This window comes from Pteropus medius, unplaced genomic scaffold (assembly GCF_902729225.1).
Source record: "Pteropus medius unplaced genomic scaffold, Ma_sr-lr_union100, whole genome shotgun sequence".
Taxonomy (NCBI): Eukaryota; Metazoa; Chordata; class Mammalia; order Chiroptera; family Pteropodidae; genus Pteropus; species Pteropus medius.
Genome location: NW_024342471.1, coordinates 8,432,242 through 8,456,932, shown reverse-complemented (window position 1 = coordinate 8,456,932; position 24,691 = coordinate 8,432,242). Strand labels below are relative to the sequence as shown.

At 46.2% G+C, this 24,691-nt stretch overlaps 1 protein-coding gene across 6 annotated transcripts; it reads left to right on the top strand.

Annotated features, from left to right (window-relative positions):
* Positions 1-755: 755 nt before the first annotated feature.
* Positions 756-23,063, top strand: GGT7 (gamma-glutamyltransferase 7). Of its 6 annotated transcripts, none has more exons than XM_039864153.1 (16): positions 756-973; positions 7,712-7,947; positions 8,272-8,423; positions 9,634-9,763; positions 10,630-10,697; positions 10,901-10,971; positions 11,296-11,492; positions 13,363-13,450; positions 15,014-15,141; positions 15,316-15,404; positions 16,702-16,851; positions 16,961-17,078; positions 17,845-17,982; positions 19,126-19,269; positions 21,026-21,089; positions 22,284-22,467. In XM_039864153.1, the coding sequence occupies exons 1-15, from the start codon at positions 805-807 to the stop codon at positions 21,074-21,076; spliced, it is 1,929 nt and encodes a 642-aa protein (XP_039720087.1). In that variant the 5' UTR covers positions 756-804; the 3' UTR covers positions 21,077-21,089; positions 22,284-22,467. The 6 variants fall into 6 exon arrangements, with proteins under 6 accessions (XP_039720087.1, XP_039720086.1, XP_039720089.1 ...); XM_039864154.1 differs by having other exon boundaries at positions 757-973; positions 19,126-19,225; XM_039864152.1 differs by lacking the exon at positions 21,026-21,089 and having other exon boundaries at positions 15,050-15,141; positions 19,126-19,225; positions 22,284-22,638.
* The last annotated feature ends 1,628 nt before the right edge of the window (positions 23,064-24,691 follow it).

The following is a 24,691-nucleotide window of genomic DNA, read 5'->3' as shown; positions in this document are numbered from 1 at the left end:
TCCAGAACATCATCAAAAACTCTTAAAATGATGGTAAATATTCAGGTTCCAGAGACCCAATCCCAGCGTAATAATTCATGATCTCTAGAGTGAAATTTGGGGATCTGCTTTTAAGGATTCTAACACACCCAAGTTTAGGTCAGGGGTCTCAGAAGGGATTGTGCTTAAAAAGGAGTCTGAGAAGTGTCGGGAGTCCAGGGAGGGATCTGACGTCTGAGGAGACCATCCAAGGAGAGGTCTCGAAGTGGAGAAACAGTCTGAGGATGAAGAAAATGCTGGGGTTGGGGGCCGGGATGGGGAGGTGACGGCAGAGGAGTTCGAGATGGAGGAGAAGAATCTTGGAGTCCAAGAAGGGATCTGGGGTCTGAGGAGTTTGGTATCAGAGGAGAATCTGGGGCCGAGGAGAGGTTTGTGATCGGTGGAAGAGTCTGTGGGCCGAGGAGGGAGTCTAGGGTCTAAGGAGGATTCTAGCTCAAACTGGAAGGAGGACGGGACTTGGCCCCTGGGCTGCATAAGGTGCCCAGAACCACTATGGTCGTGCTTGTAGCGTGCTCTTCCCCCCGACCTCCAACTTCGCGACCCGGACCTGCATTCCAGGCTCTGCAACTACACCCCCACCCCGACCTACGCGTCCACTGCAGGCTGGCAGCCTAAGCAGGCGGGGGCGAGTCAGACCCTAACGCATGCTAACGTGGGGGTGAGGCGCCCCCTCCCGGAGGCACCAGAGCTCAGGCCCCGCCCTCCCTCCGGCCCCCGCCGCACCACTTCCGGCAGGCGCTGCGCTGCTGGGGGGCGCGGGCGAGGATGGCGGCGGAGAACGATGCCAGTCAGGAGAGCGCCCTGGGCGCCTACTCGCCCGTGGACTACATGAGCATCACCAGCTTCCCGCGGCTGCCGGAGGACGAGCCGGCGCCCGCGGCCCCTCTGAGGGGCCGCAAGGACGAGGATGCCTTCTTGGGAGACCCCGATACAGGTGAGGCCCGCTGGCCCAGTCTCTGCCTCCTGGGACGTCCCTGGCCCTTCATCTGCTTGGAGCATCACCTCCAGCCTCCATCTCCCTAATTCAACTCCTTCCCCCTGGACCTCTTCCTTCTCCTGCCTTGTCTCCGTTAGTTAACTGATGGGGTTGGGGATGCATTTCTGTCTTGGAGTCCTAGAATGCGACAAGGGAGAATGATGCCAGGGACTGCAGTGGGAGAGATGAGGGTTACCTCCTGGGAAAAACCAACTAATTAGGAAGGAATGTTAGAGGGGAGATCCTGAGGAAGAGATATGATCACCCAGAAGAGGCCTTTCTCTAGTTATGGGAAAGAGGGTAGGAGAAACCAAGTCAGAGACTGCAGCAGGATGAATAGAGACTAGGTCTTGAAAAGAACTTCCACACAGCCAGGGATTGTGGGAAGGAGAAACCATAGGGAGAAGCTGAGAATCTCTTCATGTACAGGGAAGGGTAAAGAGAATATGATTTTGTCTGTTTGCGTGTGCTGGGTATTGGTAGACAGGGGGATGGACTGCATGACCTCTCAAAGTCCTTGGGGACCAGATTGCCTTCAATGCCCTGTGGATTACCTCACCCCCGCCAGAGCCAGGGATCAGGCTAGGATGTTAGTGAGGTACCCTGTCTCCTAGGAAGCAGGCTCCAGGATTTTACAGTGTTCTCCTCAGCCCTCTGCAGGGACTGCAAGGGATGGAAGGAAGGAGGAAGGAAATAGGGCTTGGGGAAGACCTGAGGGCCAAGAGCTCTCTGAGCATTTCTTCCCTAGTCTTCTCTCTGTTATCTATGTGGCCCAGCTCTATCATTCTCTCCATTATTCACCCTCCATCCCCCATCCCTCTTTCCCTCAACGTCACTTCCTGGCATTAGAGCATCCTTTTGCTTCACTCTCTCTTCCTCTCAGTGCCTGCACTTGAGTCCTGTCCCTTACCAGCCTGGCAAATCCTGCTTTTCTAGCCCAGCCATCTCTAACTTGGCCCTTCTGTAGCTACTCCCAGCCTGACAGCCCCAAATTCTTTCCCCCTCCACAACTTTCCGGTCATCTGGCCCTCACCACAGGCCCCTGCCAACCTGGCTAGACTGTACCCTACCTAGAGATGGGAGGATAGGGAAGCTTATGAGCATGAAATGTCAAAGCTACAGATCAAAATTTCTTTTCCAGTGGAGAATAGGAAACCCTTGTGCACTGTTTGGGGGATTGTAAATTGGTACAGTCACTATGGAAAACAATTTGGAGGTTCCTCAAAAAATTAACAATAGAACTACCTTATGACCCAGCAATTGCATTTTTGGGTATTTATCCAAAGAAAACCAAAACACTAATTTGAAAAGATATAAGCACTTCTATATTTAGTACTATTTACAGTAGCCAAGATATGGAAGCAACCTAAGTGCCCATCAATAGACAATTGGATAAAGAAGTTGTGGTTCATATATACAATGTAATATTACTCACCATTAAAAAAATGAAATCTTATCATTTGCAATGACATGGATAGACCTGAAAGGTATTTTGCTAAGTGAAATAAGTAAGACAGAGAGACAAATACTATATGATTTCACTTATATATGGAATTTAAAGAACAAAATAAATGAACAAACATAACAAAAACAGACTCATAGATACAGAGAACAAACTGGTGATTACCAGATGGGAGGGAGGTTGGGGACTGGATTAAAAAGGTGAAGGGATTAAGAAGTTCAAATTGGTAGTTACAAAATAGTCATGGGGATGTGAAGTATAGAATAGGGAATATATATAGTCAATAGTATTGTAATAACCATGTATAGTGCCAGGTGGGTACTAGATTATCAGGGAGATCACTTTGTAAATTATGTAAATGTCTAGCCACTGTGTTGCACACCTGAAATTAATATAAAATAATATTGAATGTCAACTCTAATTGAAAAATAAAAATTAAAAAAATAACTTCTTTTCCAGAGAGAGTAGCCCTGTAATCAGGAGGTAGCAGGGAGAAGAGTGGGAAGATGTGTTCTGGTATATACCAACCTGAAACCAGATCCGTTATTCAGGGGTCAGGTGTACCACTTCTGGTCCCAGCACTGCCCTGACTCACTGTGTGACAATAGGCACACCTACACTGACCTAGACCTTAGCTTCCTTTTCCAGCTCAATTGGGAATGCCTATCTCTCTCAACCTAGAGATTGGAAACCTCTGATATGCTTTCTCCTGGCCTCATGTAAATGCATTTATCAAAACCTGTGATTATTTGTGTGACCATATGATTACTTGATGTCAGTAAACCCTATGAGGGCAGGATCATTGCTGCTTTGTTCATCATCCTTTCTCTACCATTCAGCAAAGTGCTAAGCACTCAGTAAAAATTGTTGAATGAATAAATGAATGAGAAAGAAGATCTCAGAATGAAAGAATGTCAGAGAAGGGGATTCTCAAAACTTAGGGAGTACCTTGGGGAGTTAATAGAAACTCTGCCCTAATTTGTACAAAAATCCCGCAGAGACTTTGGTCACCTGAGTGTCTGGAAACCTGCACTGTATGCCAAGTTTATGCACTAGGGTTTTAAAGATCTTACCATCATATCTGTGTAGTCATTTCAGTGCTCTGCCTCCCAGCACTGCTTTCAAGCCCCAAGCCTCCTTTGGCCTAACTGGACCAGCCACCTGGCCAGCATGGCCTTTTATGTTCTCAACCTGGTGGTGCCACCTAGTGGCACTGCCCCATCCTCTTAACCAGGACCTCGGCTGTATCCAGCTAGCCTTTAGCCTACCACTCCCTAGAACCAAGTGCCGGATACCTCACAGCAGACCCTGTGGAAAACAGAGCTAGGTGATGACCACTCCAGGTTTGGAAAAATACTTTCTCTCCTCTCTTCTGAGCTCTAGGCCTATGTATTCCCCTCTTTCCCAGGCATCTGCCTCTAGAGGTCTTACAAGTGTCTCACCTTCAGCATGTCCTATGCTGAACTCATTGTCTCTTCCCCATACTCATGCTCTTCCCCCAATGTCATTCTCAATGAATCACACTGTCATTCATTTAGTCTGCAAAGTAGAATCCTAGGAGTCACCCATGATCCCCCTTTCTCTTCTTCTCACTTCTAAATGATGATCAGATGTTCTCTGTCCCCTCCTAAGTATCTTCCAAATTCTATCTCACCATACCTGTCATCACCACTGTAGCCTAAGCCACCATCTTCTCTTATCTGTATTACCCATAAGCTTCTAGTTACTCTTTCTGCTTCTTGTCTTTCTCTTCACTCCCGCTCAACCCCAATCAATCTACCATCCTGCACTTCTGATCATGTCACTCTTTGGTTCAAAAATCTTTAGTGATTCTCCCCTTAAGGTAGTAAACAAGCCAGGGAAGACCTCAGTCTCTAGCCAAGATCTCTCTCTTCTGAGCTCTAGACTTGCCAAGTCAACTCTACTAAGGGTTCTTTTGTCATAAACCCAGCTAAAACTGAGTTATATCTAGAAAGAGAATTTTATTGGGTAGCATAACTGAAAAGTTCAGGGGTATGGAGCTTCAGGCATAGCTGCATCTAGGTACTTAAAAAGGAATAGGCTTTTCTCCATCTTTTGCTTTGCTTTCCTTTTTAGGGGTTTCATCTTCAGAAAGCCTCCCATATTGTGGGGGCAAGATGCCCCTAGCAACAACAGGCTTACATCTTACCACTTTAGCAACCGAACCAGAAAAAAAGTCTTTCTCTTTCCTAATAGTTCCATCAGAAGAACAAAGTTTGAGTCTCATTGGCCTGGTGCTGATCACATGCCTATCCCTGAACCAGTCACTGTACAGAGGTTCCTGTTCTGACTGGCTAGGCCTAGCTCATGTATTTACTCTAGTCAGGAATGAGGAAATGAGGAATGAGAGAGGAGATGATGTTCTCTAAAGAAAATTGAATAGGCAGTGATATCTAAGCAGATAAAAATTAGATGCCTACTACGCCAGCTGCCTCCAGACAACTCTTGCTGGTGTTTCACAAATTTAGAAGAGCCAAAATTAAACTCATCTTTTCCCCAAAACACTTGTTTATTCTGGTTCCAAACTAACCTTTTCCCAGTGTCCTGCTGTTGCTCTTACATATCAGTAAAATCAATGGTATTATTGCCCCAGTACTTACACAGTAGGGTACTCAGTAAATATTTTTGTTCAATAACTGAATAACAATAATTGGTGGAATAAAAAGTCTTGAATAGATCCAACTCTGATGGGGCCATATCACCTTTATCACTTGGATTCTCTTATTTGATTGGAGAAAACAGATGTAAGGACAAGAACCTGCAAATATCAACTAGAATTAGCTTAGAAGGTTGGTTTTTGAGGGTGGAAATGGCTCCTGATGCCATGTGGAACAATGGAAAGGAAGTTTTCAAGTTATGGAGACTCTTGGTTCTGCCATTTCTTTATTTATGACCTTAAGCAGGCAGTGTCACCTTGATCGGTTCCCAGTGTCCTCATCTGTAAAATGGAGAAAGTGGACTACCTCATAAAGTTATGGGATATGTATGTAAAGTGCCTGATATGTAGTCAGCATCAATAAATATTAGTTCAAAACCTTTTCCTGTAGTTCTTTTGAAATCTCTCGGGGCCAAGGAGAGTTCTGTGCCCACAGTAGGTGTTTACCATCTGTTTGTTGAATAAATTCAAGTTTTATTTAGACTCTGCGATGCTGGAGCTGAGAGAGGCAAGCATGATCAACTGAAAGAGGCTTCTAGAGACAAGTTTCTTTTTTTAAATAAAAATTTAAATACAAATTACATGTTTGTGGTAACAATAAGTAAACAAGCAAATGAACAAGGACTAGTGAGGAAAAATAAATGTTCCCTTCCCTATTGCTATCTCTTCACATTTTTCCTTTTTATTTAAAAATATATGTATTGATTTAAAATATATATATATATATATATACATATATATATGTGAATGGTAAAAATTTCAAACAAAACATTCTCTCATCCCATCTCATTCACACCTTCAGTATCTTTCTCAAAAGTAAATACCATAAATAATTTCTAAACATTATCTATATACACATGTGGTTTCTTATTGACATAAAAGAAGAGAATGTGGATGATGGAGGGCCTTGAACACCAAGCCAAGGAGCTTAGATTTTTTATTATGTTGACATTGGTGAACCATGATAGTATTTTTAATAGGAAACTATAAGTCAATTTTTAATATTATCCCACAGACTTTTAAAGAGGGGATTCTCCTAGTGCATAGTAGCAGGTGCTTAAAAAAAAATATCGAATGAATGAACTTCTAAAAACACCTTGTGAGTATAGCAAGATATTGAGGTCAAGATACCAAACTATTTCTTTACTGTTCACAAACACTCAGAACCTTTAGGTCATTTAGAGGCCTGAGTTCAAGGCTGAAAGCACCCAGGGAAGGGAACTGTGGGATAGAGGAGGATATCAGCCCTGGCCAAGATGGAAAAAGGGTGGAAATAACTTTGAGTAAGTACCTAAAGGGTGCCTGGTATACATTGCCTCATGGAAAACTTGTACGAGTCTGGTCAGTTAGGGATTAGTTCCATTATTAGGATGAGAAAAGTGAGGCTCATGACTTGAAGTGATTTGTCTATAGTCACTCAGCAGATAAGTGGCTTTCAGGTCTCCATGCCTCCACTCTGCCATCCTCAGATCCATTCCCCCAGATAGCAGCTAGAGGGATCTTTTAAAACACAGAACAGATGGCTTCACGTTCTCGCTTAAAACACTCCAGTAGCCTCCTATGGCTCTTAGGTTAAAATCCAAGCTTCTCACTAGGCCCACAAGACCCAGTGCATCTGGCCTAATCTCCACCCCACTGCTCTTTCCCCCTGCTCACTACGCTGGAACAACCCAGGGCTTGGTTATTTTTTTCTAATGTGCCATTTCATTCTTACCTTAGGGCCTTTGCACCTGCTGTTCCTTCTTTCTGGAACACCACATATTCACCCCTTGCTCTACATATGGCTGGCACTTTCTCATCCCATAGTTCTCATCTTAAAAGTCATTTCTGCTGAGAGGCCTTGGCTGATTTCCCCAACTAAGTATCCCCCAACACACACTACTATTGTCTCATTTAATCCTTTTTCTTCATAGCACCTGCCACAACTTGTAATTATAGACTCCTTTGTATATACTTACTTGTATATTATCTTTTTCCTCCACTGGTCTGTGAACCCTAGGATGGCAGGAACTTTCTGTACCCTTTCCCCTAGCATCTAGCATAGGGGCAGATACATAGCAGACCCTCCATATTTGTCGAATTAATGAATGGATAACTGAAGGGAGGTTGGAAGACAGGGCCTGTCCATTCAGGTTGGATAGCTGTCTCCTTGCATAGAAGATTGAGCCCAGCTCTAGCACTATCTGGTTTCCAGTGAGAGCCCAACCCCGCCCACTCCCCCCCCTCCCCTGGCCTCTCCAGGAAGTGTTCACAGCTCTGGGTCCTGGGTCCCAAGAAATTCGTCCTAGGGGAGGTAATCCAGACGCCCTGCTGCCCACCTGGGGGGTCCCTGCCCCTTCCCAACTGATCGCTGTCCCTATCTGCCCCGGGGCTTAGGGAAAACCCTGAAAGGTGAGCAGCGCGGTGTAGCGGCGTTTGTTTGAAGGGCACAGAGGAAGTGGGGACTGGGAACATCCCCGCCTGGAGGGCAGGCAGGGCATGTTAAGAGGCGCCAAACCGACACCACCACCACCCCATCTCCCCTAACCCCCACCTCCCACCCCCGGGCTACTCGCAGACCCGGACTCCTTCCTGAAATCAGCACGGCTGCAGCGGCTGCCGTCGTCATCATCAGAGATGGGCAGCCAGGATGGGTCGCCTTTGCGGGAGACGCGCAAGGACCCGTTCTCTGCGGCCGCAGCCGAATGCTCCTGCCGCCAGGACGGGCTCACAGTCATTGTCACAGCCTGCCTCACCTTTGCCACGGGTGTCACTGTGGCGCTCATCATGCAGATATATTTCGGAGACCCTCAGGTGAGAAATTGCTTGAGGAGACCGTGGGAATTGGGGAATGGCTGAGTGGTGGAAGTGGGCCTGGAATTGGAAAGGGAGGAGGGTGGTGACATGAGAGAGGAAGTTCCCAAAGGGAGGGGCTCCTGGTATGAAGGGACAGAACAAGGAAGGGACCTGATCAGGTAGGAGGCACATGAGATAATGAGGGAAGAGTCAGGAGAGAGTCAAAGGAACAAGAGAGCAGGGCTCCCACCCCCACCCCCACTCCCTGTGGAGGTTGGTGGAGGTGCCCTGGGAAAGCAGGGGACTCCTACTGCCCTTACCTAGTCCCTTTTTCCTTCTCAGATCTTCCACCAGGGTGCCGTGGTGACCGATGCCGCCCATTGTACATCACTGGGCATAGAGGTGCTCAATAAACAGGGATCTTCCGTGGATGCTGCTGTGGCAGCAGCCCTGTGTTTGGGGATCGTGGCTCCGCACAGTTCTGGCCTAGGCGGGTAAGGAGCTCCCAGCTGTGAAGGTTGGGGTCCCCCAGGCTTACTTCTTCTGGTCTGTAAGCCTCATGTGGCGGGGAGTCCTCCAAGTTTGAATAGAGGGGCAGTTGGGCCCCAACTTTTTGTATTTTCTCTTTCTATGCCCAATTTCACCACCTTCTCCTTGTACTGAGTCACAGGAGGTGTTTTCAGAAGGTTCTTTTTTCTAACTTGGAAAATGAGGTACACAGGTGGGGATATGCTGTCATTAATTAAGCCAATGATACTTTTAGGGTCACAAATCCCTGTGAGTCTATTTAAAATATACCCCAGGTTTACTGCCCAAAATACAACCCAGGCTAAGAACTCTTAGCCTACTAAGATTACAGACTGGCTACCCATTGCCACACCCAGCACACAGACTGGTTTCGTTTGCACACTTAAATTTTTAAAAATTTGTTTCTTATTATTATAAAGTTGAGAATTTTCATAAAAATTTGGATTTCTAACATCTCTTAAACCTAGAGAGACCTGGTAACACTTGGCCCACATTTCCACATGGCTGCAATTATCTAGAGCTGAGTAGAAGCTACTTCCCATGTTGAGGTTCGTGCCTGTCCACTTTGCCACAGTTCCTACCACTGTTTATTGTTTATCTGTCCTGCTTTCTTTATTATGTTACTGGGCTGTGAGCCAACCATCTCAGATGCAACTACCATCTCGGATGGAAACAAGCCACAGAAAAGGGACAAGCTGACAAAGTCTATATCTTGGTTCCTTTAAGACCAGCTCTCCAGTCCTTACCAAAGAGATTCCCTTTCTGGTTTTGCACAGTCTGTTCTTACATAATTCAGTCCTGGGAGAGGGAGCGGGGCATACCAAAGAGGCAGGTGCAGGAAGCTGGCAGGGGTCCAGCTGTGGTCTGGGGTGGGGTGGGGGCAGAATGTCCTGCTCTTCCAGTCTCTGGGTTTTTCCTAATCAGGGATTAAAGTCTCCAGTGACAGGCTGGGAAAGGTCCACTGACTCTGGATACCTGCCTTGATTTCACTCACCAGTCTTGTGGTGTGACTGTGTCTGTGAATCACTGCTGGAGAGGGGGCTCAAACGCCTGACTCCTGGTGACAAACTGAGCCTACAGCTATCACCATTACTATTGGGGGTTGAGGGGTCGTAGCTTAATTGTTAAGAAGGGTGGCATCTTTTCATCACCCTCTCCCTTCTGTGTCTCTCCCAGTGGGGGTGTGATGCTGGTACATGACATCCGACGAAATGAGAGCCACCTAATTGATTTCCGGGAGTCTGCACCAGGAGTCCTCAGGGAAGAGGCCCTGCAGAGATCCTGGGAGACCAAGGTGGGGACTCTGGTGAGAAGAGAAGGTCCAGGATGGGATCTCCCTTCATTGCCCTCTGCTAACCCAGGCATTACTTTGCTGAATATTTACTGTAGAGGTGAGGGAATGAGCTGAGCAGGATGCTCTTAGGCTCTGAGGGAGACAGGCAGCCCCCCAAATAAAATAATCAACCAAAAGATCTCAATGGTGGATAACAGCCAATAAAGCAATACCTTTCTTCTGGTGACCTTGCCTGTCTGGCACATAGAAAGGGGAAAAAAAAAAGGCCATTGAGCAGCCTGAGATATCACAAAGTTGCCACACTATCACTCACACATCTCCCTCTGAGCCTGCTGACTGTAACTTCCACAGCTTACAACATACTGGAAGATAAGAGAGGAACTGCTAGAGGCAAACCCACTCTCCACTGAGAGCAAAGGTGGAAATAGAATAACTTGGGAAAATAGATATTTAGTGCAGTGGCAAAGCCAAACACACCTTGAGTTATCACAGCTCACAGTAATGGTGATGTGATAACGGAAAAGTTCAATGAAGGTCCCTTGTGCACTATTTTAAGAGGCAGAAGTAGGTATAATCCAATGTAGACAGGTTCCCATCTAAATTGGTTATATTCTGGCTCTTAAAAGGGTTTGTTTAATTTATAAGTCCCTCAACTATGATGGATAAAGGAGGCCTCTTTGCATTTGCTGATAGGAAGTCAGGGAGATGGGAGGGAGGATGCCTGCTGGGACAGCTTGTCCCTCCTCTGGGATACCTTGGCCTGTGTCTCTCCCCTGTGCCAGCCCCCCATCCCTGGCTTGGGGCTCTGCGGAGTTCAGCCCAGCCCCCCCTTCCAGTGACCTGGTCTCCTCTCTCCCTCGCCTGCCCGCCTCGCCCAGCCTGGGCTCTTGGTGGGGGTCCCCGGAATGGTGAAGGGGCTACATGAAGCTCACCAGCTCTATGGCAGGTAAAGACCCTCCCCCCGGGGACCAGAGGCCCCTGCCTGCACCCCTCCTTTGGTGGCCTTCCTACCTTCCCGGATTCTTCCCTTCCCAACTCCCCCTCCTCATATCCCCTTCCCTTGCCAGGACTCTCCTTCCCAGGAACCCCCTCCCCAGGACCCTCCTCCTCCCCAGGACCTCCTCCATCCTGCTCTCCGGCCCCCCTCAGGTTGCCATGGTCCCAAGTCCTGGCCCCAGTGCTTGTGGCCCAAGATGGCTTCAACGTGACCCATGATCTAGGTCAGTGGGGTTTGGGGGTGGGGGAAAAGGCATGAGGTTGATGGAGAGGGGTGGGGAAGCTCTGAGATTTGGGGCCCAAGCCAGAAAGCACCTCTCTTCCAGTTGGCTCTTCAGACCTCCTCCCCACCCCATCCCACCCTTACCAGCCTCAAATGAGATCTGGGAGGGGCCCATATACACCCCCACTTCCCCCATAACGGGCACCTGGGGGACCAGAACTCTTAGAGCGGACCACTTAGCCCCCATCCACCCCACCTACTGTGTGACTCAGCCATTGGGTCCAGCCCTGGCTTCCCTTGCCCAGCCTCCTGTCCCTGCCCACAGCCCATGCCCTGGCTGAACAGCCTCCACCCAATGCGTCTGAGCGCTTCCGTGAAACGTTCTTACCATCTGGTCACCCACCGCTACCTGGTTCTCTGATGCATCGGCCTGACCTGGCTGCTGTGTTGGATGCACTCGGCACTTACGGCCCCTCTGCCTTCTATGCTGGTGGCAACCTCACGCTGGAGATGGTGGCAGAGGTGAGCACTTTGGGAGCCCCTCTGCACCTTCCTTCCTTGTCTTCCTTTCTACATATATTTACTGGGTATTTCGTTTACTTGAAATTCTAGAATAGACAAAACTAATCTCTGGTGATGGGATTCAGATCAGTGGTTGTCGGGATGGGAAGGGTTGACTGGGATGCACAAAAAGAACCTCCTGGGATGATGGAAATAGTCTATCTTCATTGGGCTCCCAGGGCTGGTCAACCTGTACAGAGGCCTGTCTTGTCCCTCCCAATCCTGGTGGAAACCCACAATCAGCCTCATCTTCCCTGAACTCACAATCCCACTCTGCCCTTGGGTTTTCTAGGGACTGAGGGAAATGCCTCTTTCATTGATAACTATTAAGACTGAGGGGATTGACACAAGGGCTTACCAACACCCTCAAGAGTCTAAGTCTGAGGCAATAATGGGTTCTGAGAACTGTTGTCAATAGTCCAAAACCCCTAATGGAAAATTATGTTAAAGATAAGGATACACAAACCAACTCAGTGGTTCTCTAATCAGTGCAATGGGAGTGATTATATCTATCTCTGCCATACAGTTGTGGGAACTGAATAAATCTGTCACTCATTCTACATTCACAGAGTTTCTGCTCTGTGCCAGACCCTGTGCTGGGCACTGGAGGTATGGATGTGGTAATAGAAACCCATCTCAAATAGACTTAACTGGGAAGTCCAGCAGAGTGTGGGCTTTAGGTCTGCTGGATCCAGAGGCTCCATCCACACTGTCAAGGCTTGGTCTTTTTTCCTTCTGTCTCGTGACTCTACTGTCCTCTGTTTGAATTCATTCTCTGTTGGATCCTTTTCACACCTGCTCCCCACCAGCCATTCTTGCAGCAAGCCATCCCAGAGAAAAAGTATTCTCATTCTAGTAGTTCCAGCAAAAGCCTCAAGGTTATGTCTCATCAGCCTGTCATAGGTCTCATGACTATTCCCAAACCAATTACTGCGCCATGAAAAGTAATGCTCTTATTAGCCAGACCTGGGTCGTGTATCCTCTCCTAGAGGTGGAGACAGGGATGAAGGTGATTCTAATAAAAACCATCAGAGCTTTAAAAGAAAAAAAAAACAAAGTCGAGTTTATTAACTTGCCAGAAAAAAGAACACATGTACACCAGCCAAGAAATTCAAGATATAGTTCACTGAGGGTAGATTAGAAGTGAGAAGTTTCAAGTACCGAAAAAGGAGAGGCTTCTTAGTGTTATGCTACTTTAGGATTGAAAATTAGCATGCTGGATAGGATGGAATGAACCCATTGGCTTATATAAGATTGGTTCATTAGTCAGTAGAGTGCTTAATTATGTCATTTCTGCCAGGGTCATCTAGAGTTTATGATTTTGTTGTGGTTTTAGTTGGTTGTAGTGAAATGAAGAATTCAGTTTTGATATCTCTCAGGCATGTGCTGCTGTAAGTGGAAAATCCTTTTTTATATATAAGCAGGGGAGGGGGGCAGTTTGTACAAAGACATGGAATCGTGAGTTTAGGAACTGCAGGTCACTCTGAGTGGCTGTACAAAGCTCACTGGGGAATAGCAGGGCATGAAGTAGAAGATATAGGCAGGGCCAGATCACAAGGGACCTTGAATGTCAAGCTAAAGAGGTCATTTATGAAATGTACCCAGCACAACGTCTGACATAGTAAGTGCTCAATGTTAGTGCTTCCCCGCTTCCTTTTTCCTGGGATACCCAGGCTGATGGGGTCCCTCAAGGCCATGATGAGAGTTGCAGAAGACATAAAAGTTATAAACATCTGACCCATCTATGATCCAAATACTATAAGCCAAATCCATATGCTCACCATGTGATGTGTGGCTTACAGTGGCGGTGGGGTCATTTTCTCTTCTCCAGGCTCAGCACGCAGGGGGTGTCATAACTGAGGAAGACTTCAGCAACTACAGTGCTCTCGTGGAGAAGCCTGTGTGTGGCGTATACAGAGGTGACCTCTCCTCCAGCTCCAAGGGTCCCTACTCAGGAGAAGCCTCCCAATCCCTGGCCACATGCTTTTGGCCGAGAGAGTCCTCCCCTTTTTACAGGAGAGAAACTGAGGCAGCTAACTGTTGAAGCAAGCCAGAGCCAGCCTACCTTCCAAAGTAGTCATAAAGTCAGTTACCTGAAGTATTTAGGATATGGGGAGGTAGGTCTTGTCAAAAGCTCAGGTCTAGAAGTTGGGGTTCTAGCCATAGGTGTTCTTGATATGGGCTCTGTGCTTCCTTGCTCCATCCCCAGTCCCACTCAATGCCCAGTATAGCCAAGAAAAATTATAAGACCAAAGTCCATCTAAGCTTCTGGTTATAACAAACTTTTCAAGATAATCATAGACCCGCCCCCTCATTGTGCCAAAAAGAAACTGAGGGCCCAGGGAAGGAACAGAACTTAATCTGTCAAACTCAAAGCCAATGAAGAACACAGAAAGCCAAGCTGATGACATGGGGAAATCCATGTGCGCTGAACTCAAAGTGGCGGGTTCCTAGGTCCCTCAGGAGGTTCACAGGTTTTCTCCTCTAGGAGGCCCAGATCACCTCAAGCCCCAAGAGAGACTGCCTCTGAGTTCAGGTTTCTAGGCCTCAATCTTCAGCCCGATTCCTCTACCAGAGGCAGTAGTATTTGGAGCAGATGAAGAACATAACTTTGGAGCCAGGAAGACCTGGATTGGAGTACCAGCTGTGCCATTCACCTTGAACAAGCCCCTTCCAACTCTGAGCCTTGGTTCCCTCCTTAAAATGGAGATAATAATAGTGCTTACCTCTCAGGGTGGCTATGAGGATTGATGAGATGATATTGGAAGTTGCCCTGGTCAGAATGGGCACTGAATGTGTATTTGATTTTCCATTTTCCCTCCCCAGCCTGTTCTCTTGGCAATGTTAGTACCTTGAGTACTCTGGGCTCCCCTTGTCTCCTGTAACCTTAGACCAGCTGCCTCTCTGTGCTTCAGTTTTCTCACCTATAAAATGGGGATGAAAACAGTACCCATTGTGAGGATTAAATGAGTTAATTAGTTACTGTTTGTGTTATACATCAGGCGTTATTATTCCTTTGAGGTCCACACATCTAACAATAGGGGCCTTACGTAGGAAGAAGAGGTTGCTGCTCCCAAGAAGTTTCAGGGATGGATTGTCAGGGGCCCTGAATAGTATCCTGGCCTGTGGGAGGAGATGAAAAGAGACACATGGTGGCCAGGAATCCGGACAACTAGACACCTGTCACTGTTCTCCCAATGGCCTATATTATGACTCTGAGCAAATCACAGTCCTCTTGAGCCTTACTTTCCTTGTATGGAAGAGGAAAATGAATACCAGTGTTCTGGGTTGGAGTCCTGGCCCTGTCCTTGACTTGCCATGTGAACTTCAGTGTGTCCCTTTGCCTTTCAACGCTTTTCCTCTCAATGCAGTTTTCCTATCTGATGAGGGAGTTCAGTGCAGTGGTCTCAGTCTGCATGATGGTGGGATGTGGAGATGCCTTGACCCCTCCCTTGCCATCTGGTCATTTCCTGTCCTTTCAGGCCACCTGGTTCTCAGTCCCCCACCCCCGCATACAGGCCCTGCCCTCATCAGTGCTCTCAACATCCTGGAGGGCTTCAATCTCACCAGCCTGGTATCCCGGGAACAGGCTCTTCACTGGGTGGCAGAGGTAAGGTCGACCCCTGCATCCAACCCTGGGTCTGGGGACACTGGGAGTAGGGGTCTAGGGTACAGCCATGGGGCAGGACTAAATCCCCTCCAAGTTTTCTCACACAGGAGGATATTCGGTGTGGGTGCTGGGGAGGGCTTGGCAGCCTCTGCCACGTTCCTGCTCCGTTTTCAGACTCTGAAGATCGCGTTAGCCCTGGCCAGCAGACTGGGAGACCCTGTCTATGATTCTACCATCACTGAGAGCATGGATGACATGCTCAGGTGGGTCCTGCATCAGAATTCTGGGGACTGCAGAAGTGGTGGTGGGTGTGGGGAAAGGATCAGGTGAAAAGCAGCCAGTGGAGCAATACGGCCTGAAGTCCCAAGTCAATTTCAGCTCAACTGTAACTCACAGTGTGACACTGTTTGCTTCTCTTTGCACCTCAGTTTCTCCACGTGTACAATAAGTTGGTCTATTTCATATGACTCAATTTTTTTGACCTTAGCAGGGCCCATCTGTTCCCCCTTTTGAGTGAAAAAGAAAGCCTATAACAATGAAAAGAATCTCCAAGAAAATACTGGAGGCTTTGGGAATTTCGATTATAATTTATCTACGTTAGCAGCATAACATAGTAGTAAGACTGTGGGCTCTTGTCAGACTGCCTCAGTTCAAAGCCCAAATTTGTCATTCACTAGCTGTGTAGCCTTGAGCAACTCATTTAAACTCTCTAAATCTCAGTTTCTAAAGGAGGTCTGACAAGAATGGTGCCAACCTTATGAAGTCGTGGTGAGGACTAAGATCACACATGCAAAGCAGTTAGCATGTTGTCCGGCATATAGTAAATATTCAACAAATATCATTATTATTATTAATTGGCAATAAGAGTAAGAATGGTTACTATTTAACTGCTACTATAACTGGCTAGCTAAGGGACAGTCGTAAGCCAAAAATAGAATTAATGTAAATTTGTATTTTCCTAATTTCATAAATTTGTTTTCAAGATCAATACAAATTTAGCTCTAAAACATACACACAAACTTATATTAAACTCATTCAACTAATTCATCCAATAACTAGTTAGTTATTAAGGGCTTATTATCTGCTAAGTCCTGTGTCTTCAAAAAAATATTCTAATAGCAAGTAAAGATTTCTGTATACAACCCCCCCCACACACACACTAAACTCTTAATAAAGCTTTAGTTCTAGACTACAAACATTAGGTTAAGTGAATTCAGTGTATTCACTCAAAACAAATATTTTCTGAGCATCCACTATGCCCTAGGTATTTTCATACAAAGGATTAAGTGAAAGTCAAATAACTAAAAAATTCTTGATTTAAATACTAAATAAAAGTTGGCTCTAGAAGAGAATCTGAGTAACACCTAAATAAATTAATTCAGTTCAACAATTATTTCCTGGATATTCCCTATATGCTAGGAACAAGTAAGCTTCTGCTCTCATAGATCTAATAGTCCAGTAGGGGAGGCAGATGTTAATCACACAGACATTACAAAGTGTGGTAGGTGGGATGTAATGAGAGCCTGCTGTGTATTTGTCTCCTGCTCCATGTTTCTTCAGCAAGGTGGAGGCTGCCTACTTCCGGGGCCACATCAATGACTCCCAGGCGGCCCCTGCCCCACTCCTGCCTGTTTATGAGCTGGACGGGGCTCCCACAGCTGCCCAGGTGCTCATCATGGGCCCTGACGACTTCATTGTGGCCATGGTCAGGTATGTCAGCTCAGACTCAGAACCTGGCACAAGGGATCACGTGGACCAGGGGGCTGGGTGGGAGTGAGAGTGGGCTCAGCGCTCACCTGGCCCCAATGTTGACCCCCAGCTCCCTGAACCGGCCCTTTGGCAGTGGCCTCATCACCCCCTCGGGGATCCTGCTCAACAGCCAGATGCTGGACTTTTCCTGGCCCAATAGGACTGCTAACCATTCTGCACCTAGCCTGGTAGGGTCTTGCTTCCCTTCTACCTTGGGGTGTCCAAGGCTAGGTAGGATATGCTGCAGTATGGCTGCCCCCCCCTCCCTACTTACTATAGGAATTTCCATTACAAAAAGGAAAAGAGCCTAAACAAGGTGTCCACTTCACCTTTAGCCCAAGTCTGGGGCTTGGAGCTTGGTGGGTCTGAAGGAACCTTGTCCCATTCTGTCACTGTTTTACTGTGTGACCTGTGGAAAGTCTCGCCCCGTCTCTAGGCCTCGGTTTCTTCACCTGTACAATGAAGATATTGGCTCTTGATTTTATGTTTTGGGTGCTTTTTAACACTAATGGTCTATGACTATGTGATGCTGAGCTGATGTGACTCAGCCCTAATGTTGGAGAAAGAAGGTAGGAATTAGTGTCTGTTGGAGGCCAACACTCTTACACCCTGCAGGCTGGGGCCCCAGCACCACAAAGACAGATATGACCAGGGTGGAGATTATCCTGTTCTTCTCCATAGCCATCTTCCTTGGCTTGGTCCCCTCCACTGACACCCATGGTAGCCCCATAGCAACCCCATAGGTTATGGATCCACCATCCACCCCAGCTACCCAAGTACCCTGCCCATTTCACAGATAGAAGACTGTGGCCTGGGGAGAGACCAGTTTCCCATAAAAACTGGGCCCATAGAAGATACAGGTGAGGGAGAGAGGTTGGAAGAGTGATGAAGTAGCCCTTACTCTATCTCACCCCACCTTTCATCCCCCTTGTGGTTTTGGTCCTCTGAAAACAGGAGAATTCGGTACTGCCGGGGAAGCGGCCACTGTCTTTCCTGCTGCCCACTGTGGTCCGGCCAGCAGAAGGACTCTGCGGAACCTACCTCGCTCTGGGAGCCAATGGAGCTGCCCGGGGCCTCAGCGGCCTGACCCAGGTGAGGTTTCTTCCATGGTAGGCCTTTTGTAGCCAGGAGCCAAGCTGTGGCCTGGGCCATAGATGTCTCTTGCTCATTCTCATCTCTTAAGCAAACATCTCTTACAGCAAACATGGACTGGGTTGCTTTGTGCCAGGCTCATCCTGGGCATTGGGCACCTAGGCTGTGCTGAGTTTCTTAGTGAAAACGAAGCCCTGAAGCTCCTTGTCTTGCCAGGTTGTGGGGGAAATTGCAGGGCCAGTAGAATTGAGAGTGACATAGCATCTGGGCTGCCTGGGTTCTGTCAATATCAAGTTCCATCATGCCTCTGCTCAACATCTGAATATGCAAGCAGCCGACGTTAAGGTCTGATTTTGAAAGGAAGGACCTTCTACTCTCTAAAATGCCTCACAACAATTCCACAAATGTCTTGAGCCCCTGATATATGTGCCAGGGCACATACTTTGGCAGGTGGTGAGTTAACTAACCTGAGCTTTGGAATAAGACACCCTGGGTCCCAACCCCAATGCTGCCAATTTCCAACTTTGTGATGTTGGGAATTCACTTAACCTCTCTGAACTTCAGTCTCCTCATCTGTAAAATGGAGATAATAACATTAGCTAACATTCTTACTAAGTGCTGGGCTTGATATTACATGCATTAGCCCTTTAAGTTTCCCAACTTTGGAAGAAATCCTTATTTCTATTTCGTATGTGAGGAAACTGAGGCCTGGAGAGGTTAAGAAGTTAGGTCCAGTTTAGTAAGAATGGGCAAGTAGTTTTGTTCCAGAGCTTATTCACACTGCAAATAAGCTAAAGGTACCCACATTGTGCCCTCGACCACCCTCAGCAAATAACCTTGCCCTGGCTAGGGAGAAGGGAGGACAGCCCTGGGCTGAATTAAGGGAGACTGGGTGCTAGTCGTGCCTCTCCCCTGGCTCTCTGAAGTGAATCACTTTTCTTCTCTGGCCTTCAGTTCCCCCTCTGTGAAATGGGGACAGTCATCACAGACCTGCCTGTCTTCTGGGGCTTTTGAGAGGCTCAGATGTCACCCTTGGTGTAAGGAATCTAAAGACTAAGAAGTCTGGACCAGAGGTGAGGGCTGTAGAGTCCTGAACCCCCATCTTTGGGATAGCCCTGACTTCTGCCCTTTGGCTGCCCACAGGTTCTACTGAATGTCCTGACCTTGAACCGGAACCTGAGTGACAGCCTGGCCCGTGGTCGTCTTCACCCAGACCTGCAGTCCAACCTCCTGCAGGTGGACAGTGAGTGCAGAGAAGAGATCCCCATGGGGTGGGCACAAGACCAGGTAGAAAAAGAGGCTTGTCCCAAAGGTGCCCTTGCCTCAAGTAGTACCAACTCCCTGCCATTGAAAGTTTCGTTTCTTCCAACTGACTCCTCTTGAAACAGTAAAAGATCAGGGGATTGGAGCCAGTCCTACTGTCTCCTGGCTGAGTAGCCTTGGGAAATTCATGTCTCTACTCTGAGCCTCTGAGCCTCAGTTTTCTCATATGTAAAACAAGATTCATTTATTCATTGTGCAAACCATTCATTCAGCAGTTTGTATTGAATACCTACTGTGTGCCAGGCATTATCCTAGGTGCTGGAGATACTGCATTTCCAGGGAGAAAGGAAAATAAATCATCAAAGAAATGAGAAAACAAAATAAATGTTCTGCAGAGCATTAAAGCAGGATAATGTATAGGACTGACTCAGTGATTGTTGAGGGCTTCTCTTTGGAGATATTTAAGTTGAAATCTGAAGAGTGAGAAAGAGCCCACCATACAAAGAATTGGGGCAGGCTTTATAGGCCAAGGGAACAAATGCAAAGAGTTCAGGGCAGGAATGGGCTTTGTGTGTTTTAGTAGAAAGGAAATCAGGGTGAGTGAGGGTGAGATGAGACCAGAAAGGCAGACAGGGGCCAGATCATGGACCTTATAGTTTATGGTGAGGACATAGACTTTTCTCTAAGGACAGGCACTTAATTTTGGACGCAGCTTCATTTTGTAAATGGGAAAGTATGCACACCTTTGAGGAGTTTTTATTACAACAGACAGTGTGTTATGCAAGTCGAAAGGGGAGACAGAATTGAGTGAGACATGGTCCTTGCCTGTTCAATATTCCCATTTTATAGATAAAGAAACTGATGCCCACAGAGGTTATAAACTAGTCAAGGATCAAGCAGTAAGTGACAGAATTGAGAGTAGAACAAATACCTGGATGATACTAAAGACTCAGTTCTTTATTGCATGGCTCTAGATATCTCCTAGACTGAAGGAGGTTGGAAGCTACCGACCTAGATCCTCAGCAGTCACAACCTATAGTTGGCAGGTGACACTTTGGATTCCAGCTGATAGATGATGAGGCTGTCCTTATCAGTGCATTTTGCTCAACTAATATCTTCTCATTTATAACAAATGTGAAGCTTTATGCTAAATTATTTGGGGGTGATGGTGGAGTGAGCCCTCCCTTGAGGGGCTCACAGTCACAGACAGAGATACGAGGCAAAGGGAAAGTTCATCTACCTGAGGACTCTGGGAGGCTTTATGGAGGAGGTGACAACTGGCTGGGCCTTACATATGAGCAGGAATTGGGAGTGTAGAGATAAAGAACATACTGGACAGGGGAACAGCCTGGGCAAAAGCCAGGAGCCCAGCTGGACTAGAGACATTGTTTTCCAAACTTCAGAATTTATCCATCACTTTCATGATTTTTGCCACATTTACGCATCATCTAAACCATTAGATGGACTATAAATGGACTCTCGTTTTAACCTAAATGTATTTTTAAAGTAAATCTCATATCACAATGCCAAATGGAAAAATGGCAATATTTGCCACAAATGGATGATAAATAGCTATTTAAAAAATCTAATATTTTTAGGTTTCAGTTAGATATTGTTGCCCCAGGAAGGCTCTGCGACCTGCTCTCTCTTTTAAGGAAGGAGGTGAGACATGTTAGAGACCAGACTGAAACTTAGTCCTTGTTATTATCCAAGAGATTGAAAGTGAACCAAGAAAGAGACTCAGTGATTTAATGCTATTCAATGTTGTCTTTATCTCCAGAACTACCCTCCAGTAATCCCATTTGAGGAAATAGGCCCACATCTTTGTTGAAGAGCAGTGGGAGGTGAGAATACAGGGCTTATCATGGAGGTCCATGTTAAGAAGCATGGACTTTATCCAGTTGAGTAAGGGGAGGGATGTGACCTGATTTGTTTAATGTAGGGGAGGTAGATTGAAGGGAGGAGAACTTAAGTCGGGGAAATACAAGAAGCGCTAGGATAATGGCCCAGCAAGAGATGATGAAGAAAGACCTGAACTTAATGCAAGAGGATGGGAATTTGTTCATTTGTCCAATAAATACTTGCTTAACATTTACTATGTTCTTACCCTGTTCTAGGTACTGGAGATCAATAGTGAACAAAACATCCCTGCCTTCAAAAATCTTATCTAGTGCAGGGAGACACAGTAAATAAATAAATCCAGGTAGCATTAAGTGCTTTGAAATAAAACAAAGCAAGGCGAAGAGAACAGGGGCTGCTGTTTTAGATAGTGATCAGGGAAGTTCTTGAACACTGGAATGAAGTAAGAGAGCCAGTTTTATGACCCCCAAGGAGGAGAGCATTCCAGGCAGAGAGAAGGGCAAATGCAAAGGCCCTGAGATAGGAGTATGTTTGGCCTCTTTGAGGGACAGCAAGGAGGCTAGAGCAGAGTGAACAAAGGGAGAGAGTGGAAGGAAGTGAGGAGAGGAGTTTAAAGAGGTAGTGAGGTCCCAGATGATGTTGGGCCTTAGAGGCCGTGGTAAGGACTTTGGATTTTATTTTGAGTCATCAAAGCTGTTAGAGGGTTTTGAGTGAGGAAAGCGACATGGTCTAATGGTTTAAAAAGATCTCTATGACCGCTGTGTGAATAGGCTGTAAGGAAGGCAGGACTGGAAGCAAAAAGTTAGTGGGCTATGCAGTAATCCTGGCAAGTAATGATGGCTGCTTGGCCTAGGCAGGTGGAGATTAAGACTCCAAACTCCTTTTTCCAATATTAAGAATGACTGTATATTATTGATCACTTACTGTATGCAAAACTTTGAGTTCGGTGCTTTCTGTATATTATTTCCTTTAATCACTGCAACAATTTCATGTAGTAAATTCTTATGTAATCCCCATTTTATGCACAAGGAGACTGAGGCTCAGAAAGGTAATTTGCCCAAGGTCACACCACTCTTCAGTGGAGTATCCAGTACCAGGACTCAGGTATGACCATAAGATTCCTGAGCTAGTGCTCTGAACACTCTGAATGTGTGTGTATGTTGGGGAATGGTTTTCAGGTGAGTTCACAGAGGAAGAGATTGAGTTCCTGGAAGCCAGAGGTCACCACGTGGAGAAGGTAGATGTCTTATCCTGGGTCCATGGCAGCCGGAGAACCAACAACTTCATCATCGGTGTGAAGGACCCTCGGAGCCCAGATGCAGCTGGAGCCACCATCCTGTAGAGCTGTGGAGTGGGGCGGGGGTCTCTGCTCCCCGCCTTTGCATGTTCCTAGAGTCCCTCCTTCTCCCGGGTTTGGTCTCAGGGGGACCCCAGGGATGCTCCAGATCAGGGGCCAGAGGGGATGCTTAGCAAACCCTATCCCAAAGTAACTGGAAAATTCTCTATCCAGAGGCCTGTGGTGGCAGCAGATAGGGAGAGGGAGGGAGAGGGAGGGAGGTGGTGGTGAGTGTCATTGTTCACAATCAGGCAGGCAGGACCTTGGGGAGTCAGACTATCTGTCTGTCTGTCTCCTTTCCCTCAGCCATCCTGGCCCTGAGCTTAGGGACATGCTTGCAAACCCTTCTCAAGGGTCCTCACAACCCCAACATCTCGTCTGGCCTCACCTGGGCCTTGTCTTCCAGCTCCCTTCTCCTGTCCCCAGCCTCATTTCTTAAATGACTAGGATTTTTTTTTTTAATGGACCATCCTGGGGAGGGGGGTGTTCCTCTCTTCCTCTCACCAGGGTGAGGCGGGGACCTTGCATCTGGGGGGCTCAGGGTGTGGAATAGGAGTGGGGGTAGGGACCAGCTCAGGGGCTTCCATTTGCAAAGGGGAATTAAAGAAAGAATATTGCTTAACCATGGCTCTGGCTTGATTTATGTTTGGCTGTGTTGGGAGTGTGAGTGAGAGAGGTCGAGACCTCGCCTCACCCTGTTCCAATATCCCTGATTCCAGGACATACTGGATTCAGTTTTGTGGGGGTCTTAATAATATCTGCCATCTCCCTAAGACTTGCACTATAAAAATTATAAAGATAATTAATAACAATAATTATAATTATAAATAGCATCCATCGAACACTTACTGTGTGCCAGGCTCTATGCTAAACACGTCATGTGCATAATTTTATATATTACAAACCTCATGAGGTAGACACTAATATTATGCCCATTTTATAGATGGGAAACTGGCAAAAAGAGGTTAAGGGATTTGTCTAAGGTTCCTCATGTGTTAAATGGAAGAACTGGGATTTAATCTCAGGATTTCCAGCTCAATTAAGAGCTCTTAACCATTTAGACATCTAATAAGTGAACTATTTGTTATAAAGTATACTTTATACACTATATATAGCAGACAATAAATACCTTTTATAATTATGTCATTCATGGATGAATGTATCCATCCATTATATTCCAGGTACTTTGTTAGGCACTGGAGATTCAGCTTTGAACAAGACTATTTTTTATATGTTTGCATTCTACAGGGGGAACAAAACATTAGAGAAATAAGGACACAGACAATTAGGCTTACTGCCATCATGATAAGCTCTACAAGGGATGCTATCAGAATGTATAACAGGAAAGTTAATCTCATTCAGGGCTGGGGTTGGATCAGCCAAGACCTTCCCAGGGAGATGGTGAGGAAGAGTAGGATTGACAGAAAAGGATTAGATGTGAAATATGAGACTATCATTTTAGGCAAAGGGATCAGTATGTGCAAAGGTCCTGTGGTGAATATGTCATGTTAAAAGAGGTGGAAGAATGCCAGTGTATTCTTCCTAGAGCAGGGGTCTGTCCATAAACTTTTTCTGTAATGGGCCAGATAGAAAGGATTTCATGCTTTGAGGCTATATAGTCCTTGTAGTAACTACTCAACTTTGCCGTTGTAATGCAAAAGCAACCATAGGCATTATGTAAACAACTGGCTATGTTCCTTTCTCATAAAGCTTTATTTTACAAAAATGGCCCAATTTAGCCTAAGGGCAGTAGTTTCCTGACCCCTATTCTAGAGCATACTGAGAGCACGATAGTATGAGATGAAACTGATGAGACATGTTTCAACAACCTTATGGGGCTGGTGTTAATTCCACCATTTTATGGATGAGGAAATTGTGGTTCAGAGACAAGAAGTAACTTGCTTAAAGTCACTCAGCTGATAGCTGGCAGATCCATAATTCAAAAGCAATCTGTTTGACTCCAAAGATCATATTCCTGTCTTCTTAAAACTTTATTATTTTATGTAATTATAGATGTAAGAGTTATTTGAATATCAAACAGTCCATAGATACAATGTAGATGATCCAAGCCCTCAAAATCTCAACTTTCCAGAAATCTAGTAATTTCATATATATTCCTCTCTTTTTTCTGTAGATATAACATTTATACTATTTAAAAATAAAAAAGGGATTATATTATTCACACTGTCTACATCTTCCTTTTTTTTCTACTTACCAATATATAACACAAACATTTTTTATGTCAACATC

Bases quoted from the DNA above. Each gene is read 5' to 3' on its own strand.
- GGT7 (XM_039864150.1), top strand. From the start codon at position 805: ATGGCGGCGGAGAACGATGCCAGTCAGGAGAGCGCCCTGGGCGCCTAC. The intron at 7,948-8,271 runs GTGAGAAATTGC...TTTCCTTCTCAG, and splicing joins TATATTTCGGAGACCCTCAG to ATCTTCCACCAGGGTGCCGT. The intron at 10,698-10,900 runs GTAAAGACCCTC...GGCCCCCCTCAG, and splicing joins GCTCACCAGCTCTATGGCAG to GTTGCCATGGTCCCAAGTCC.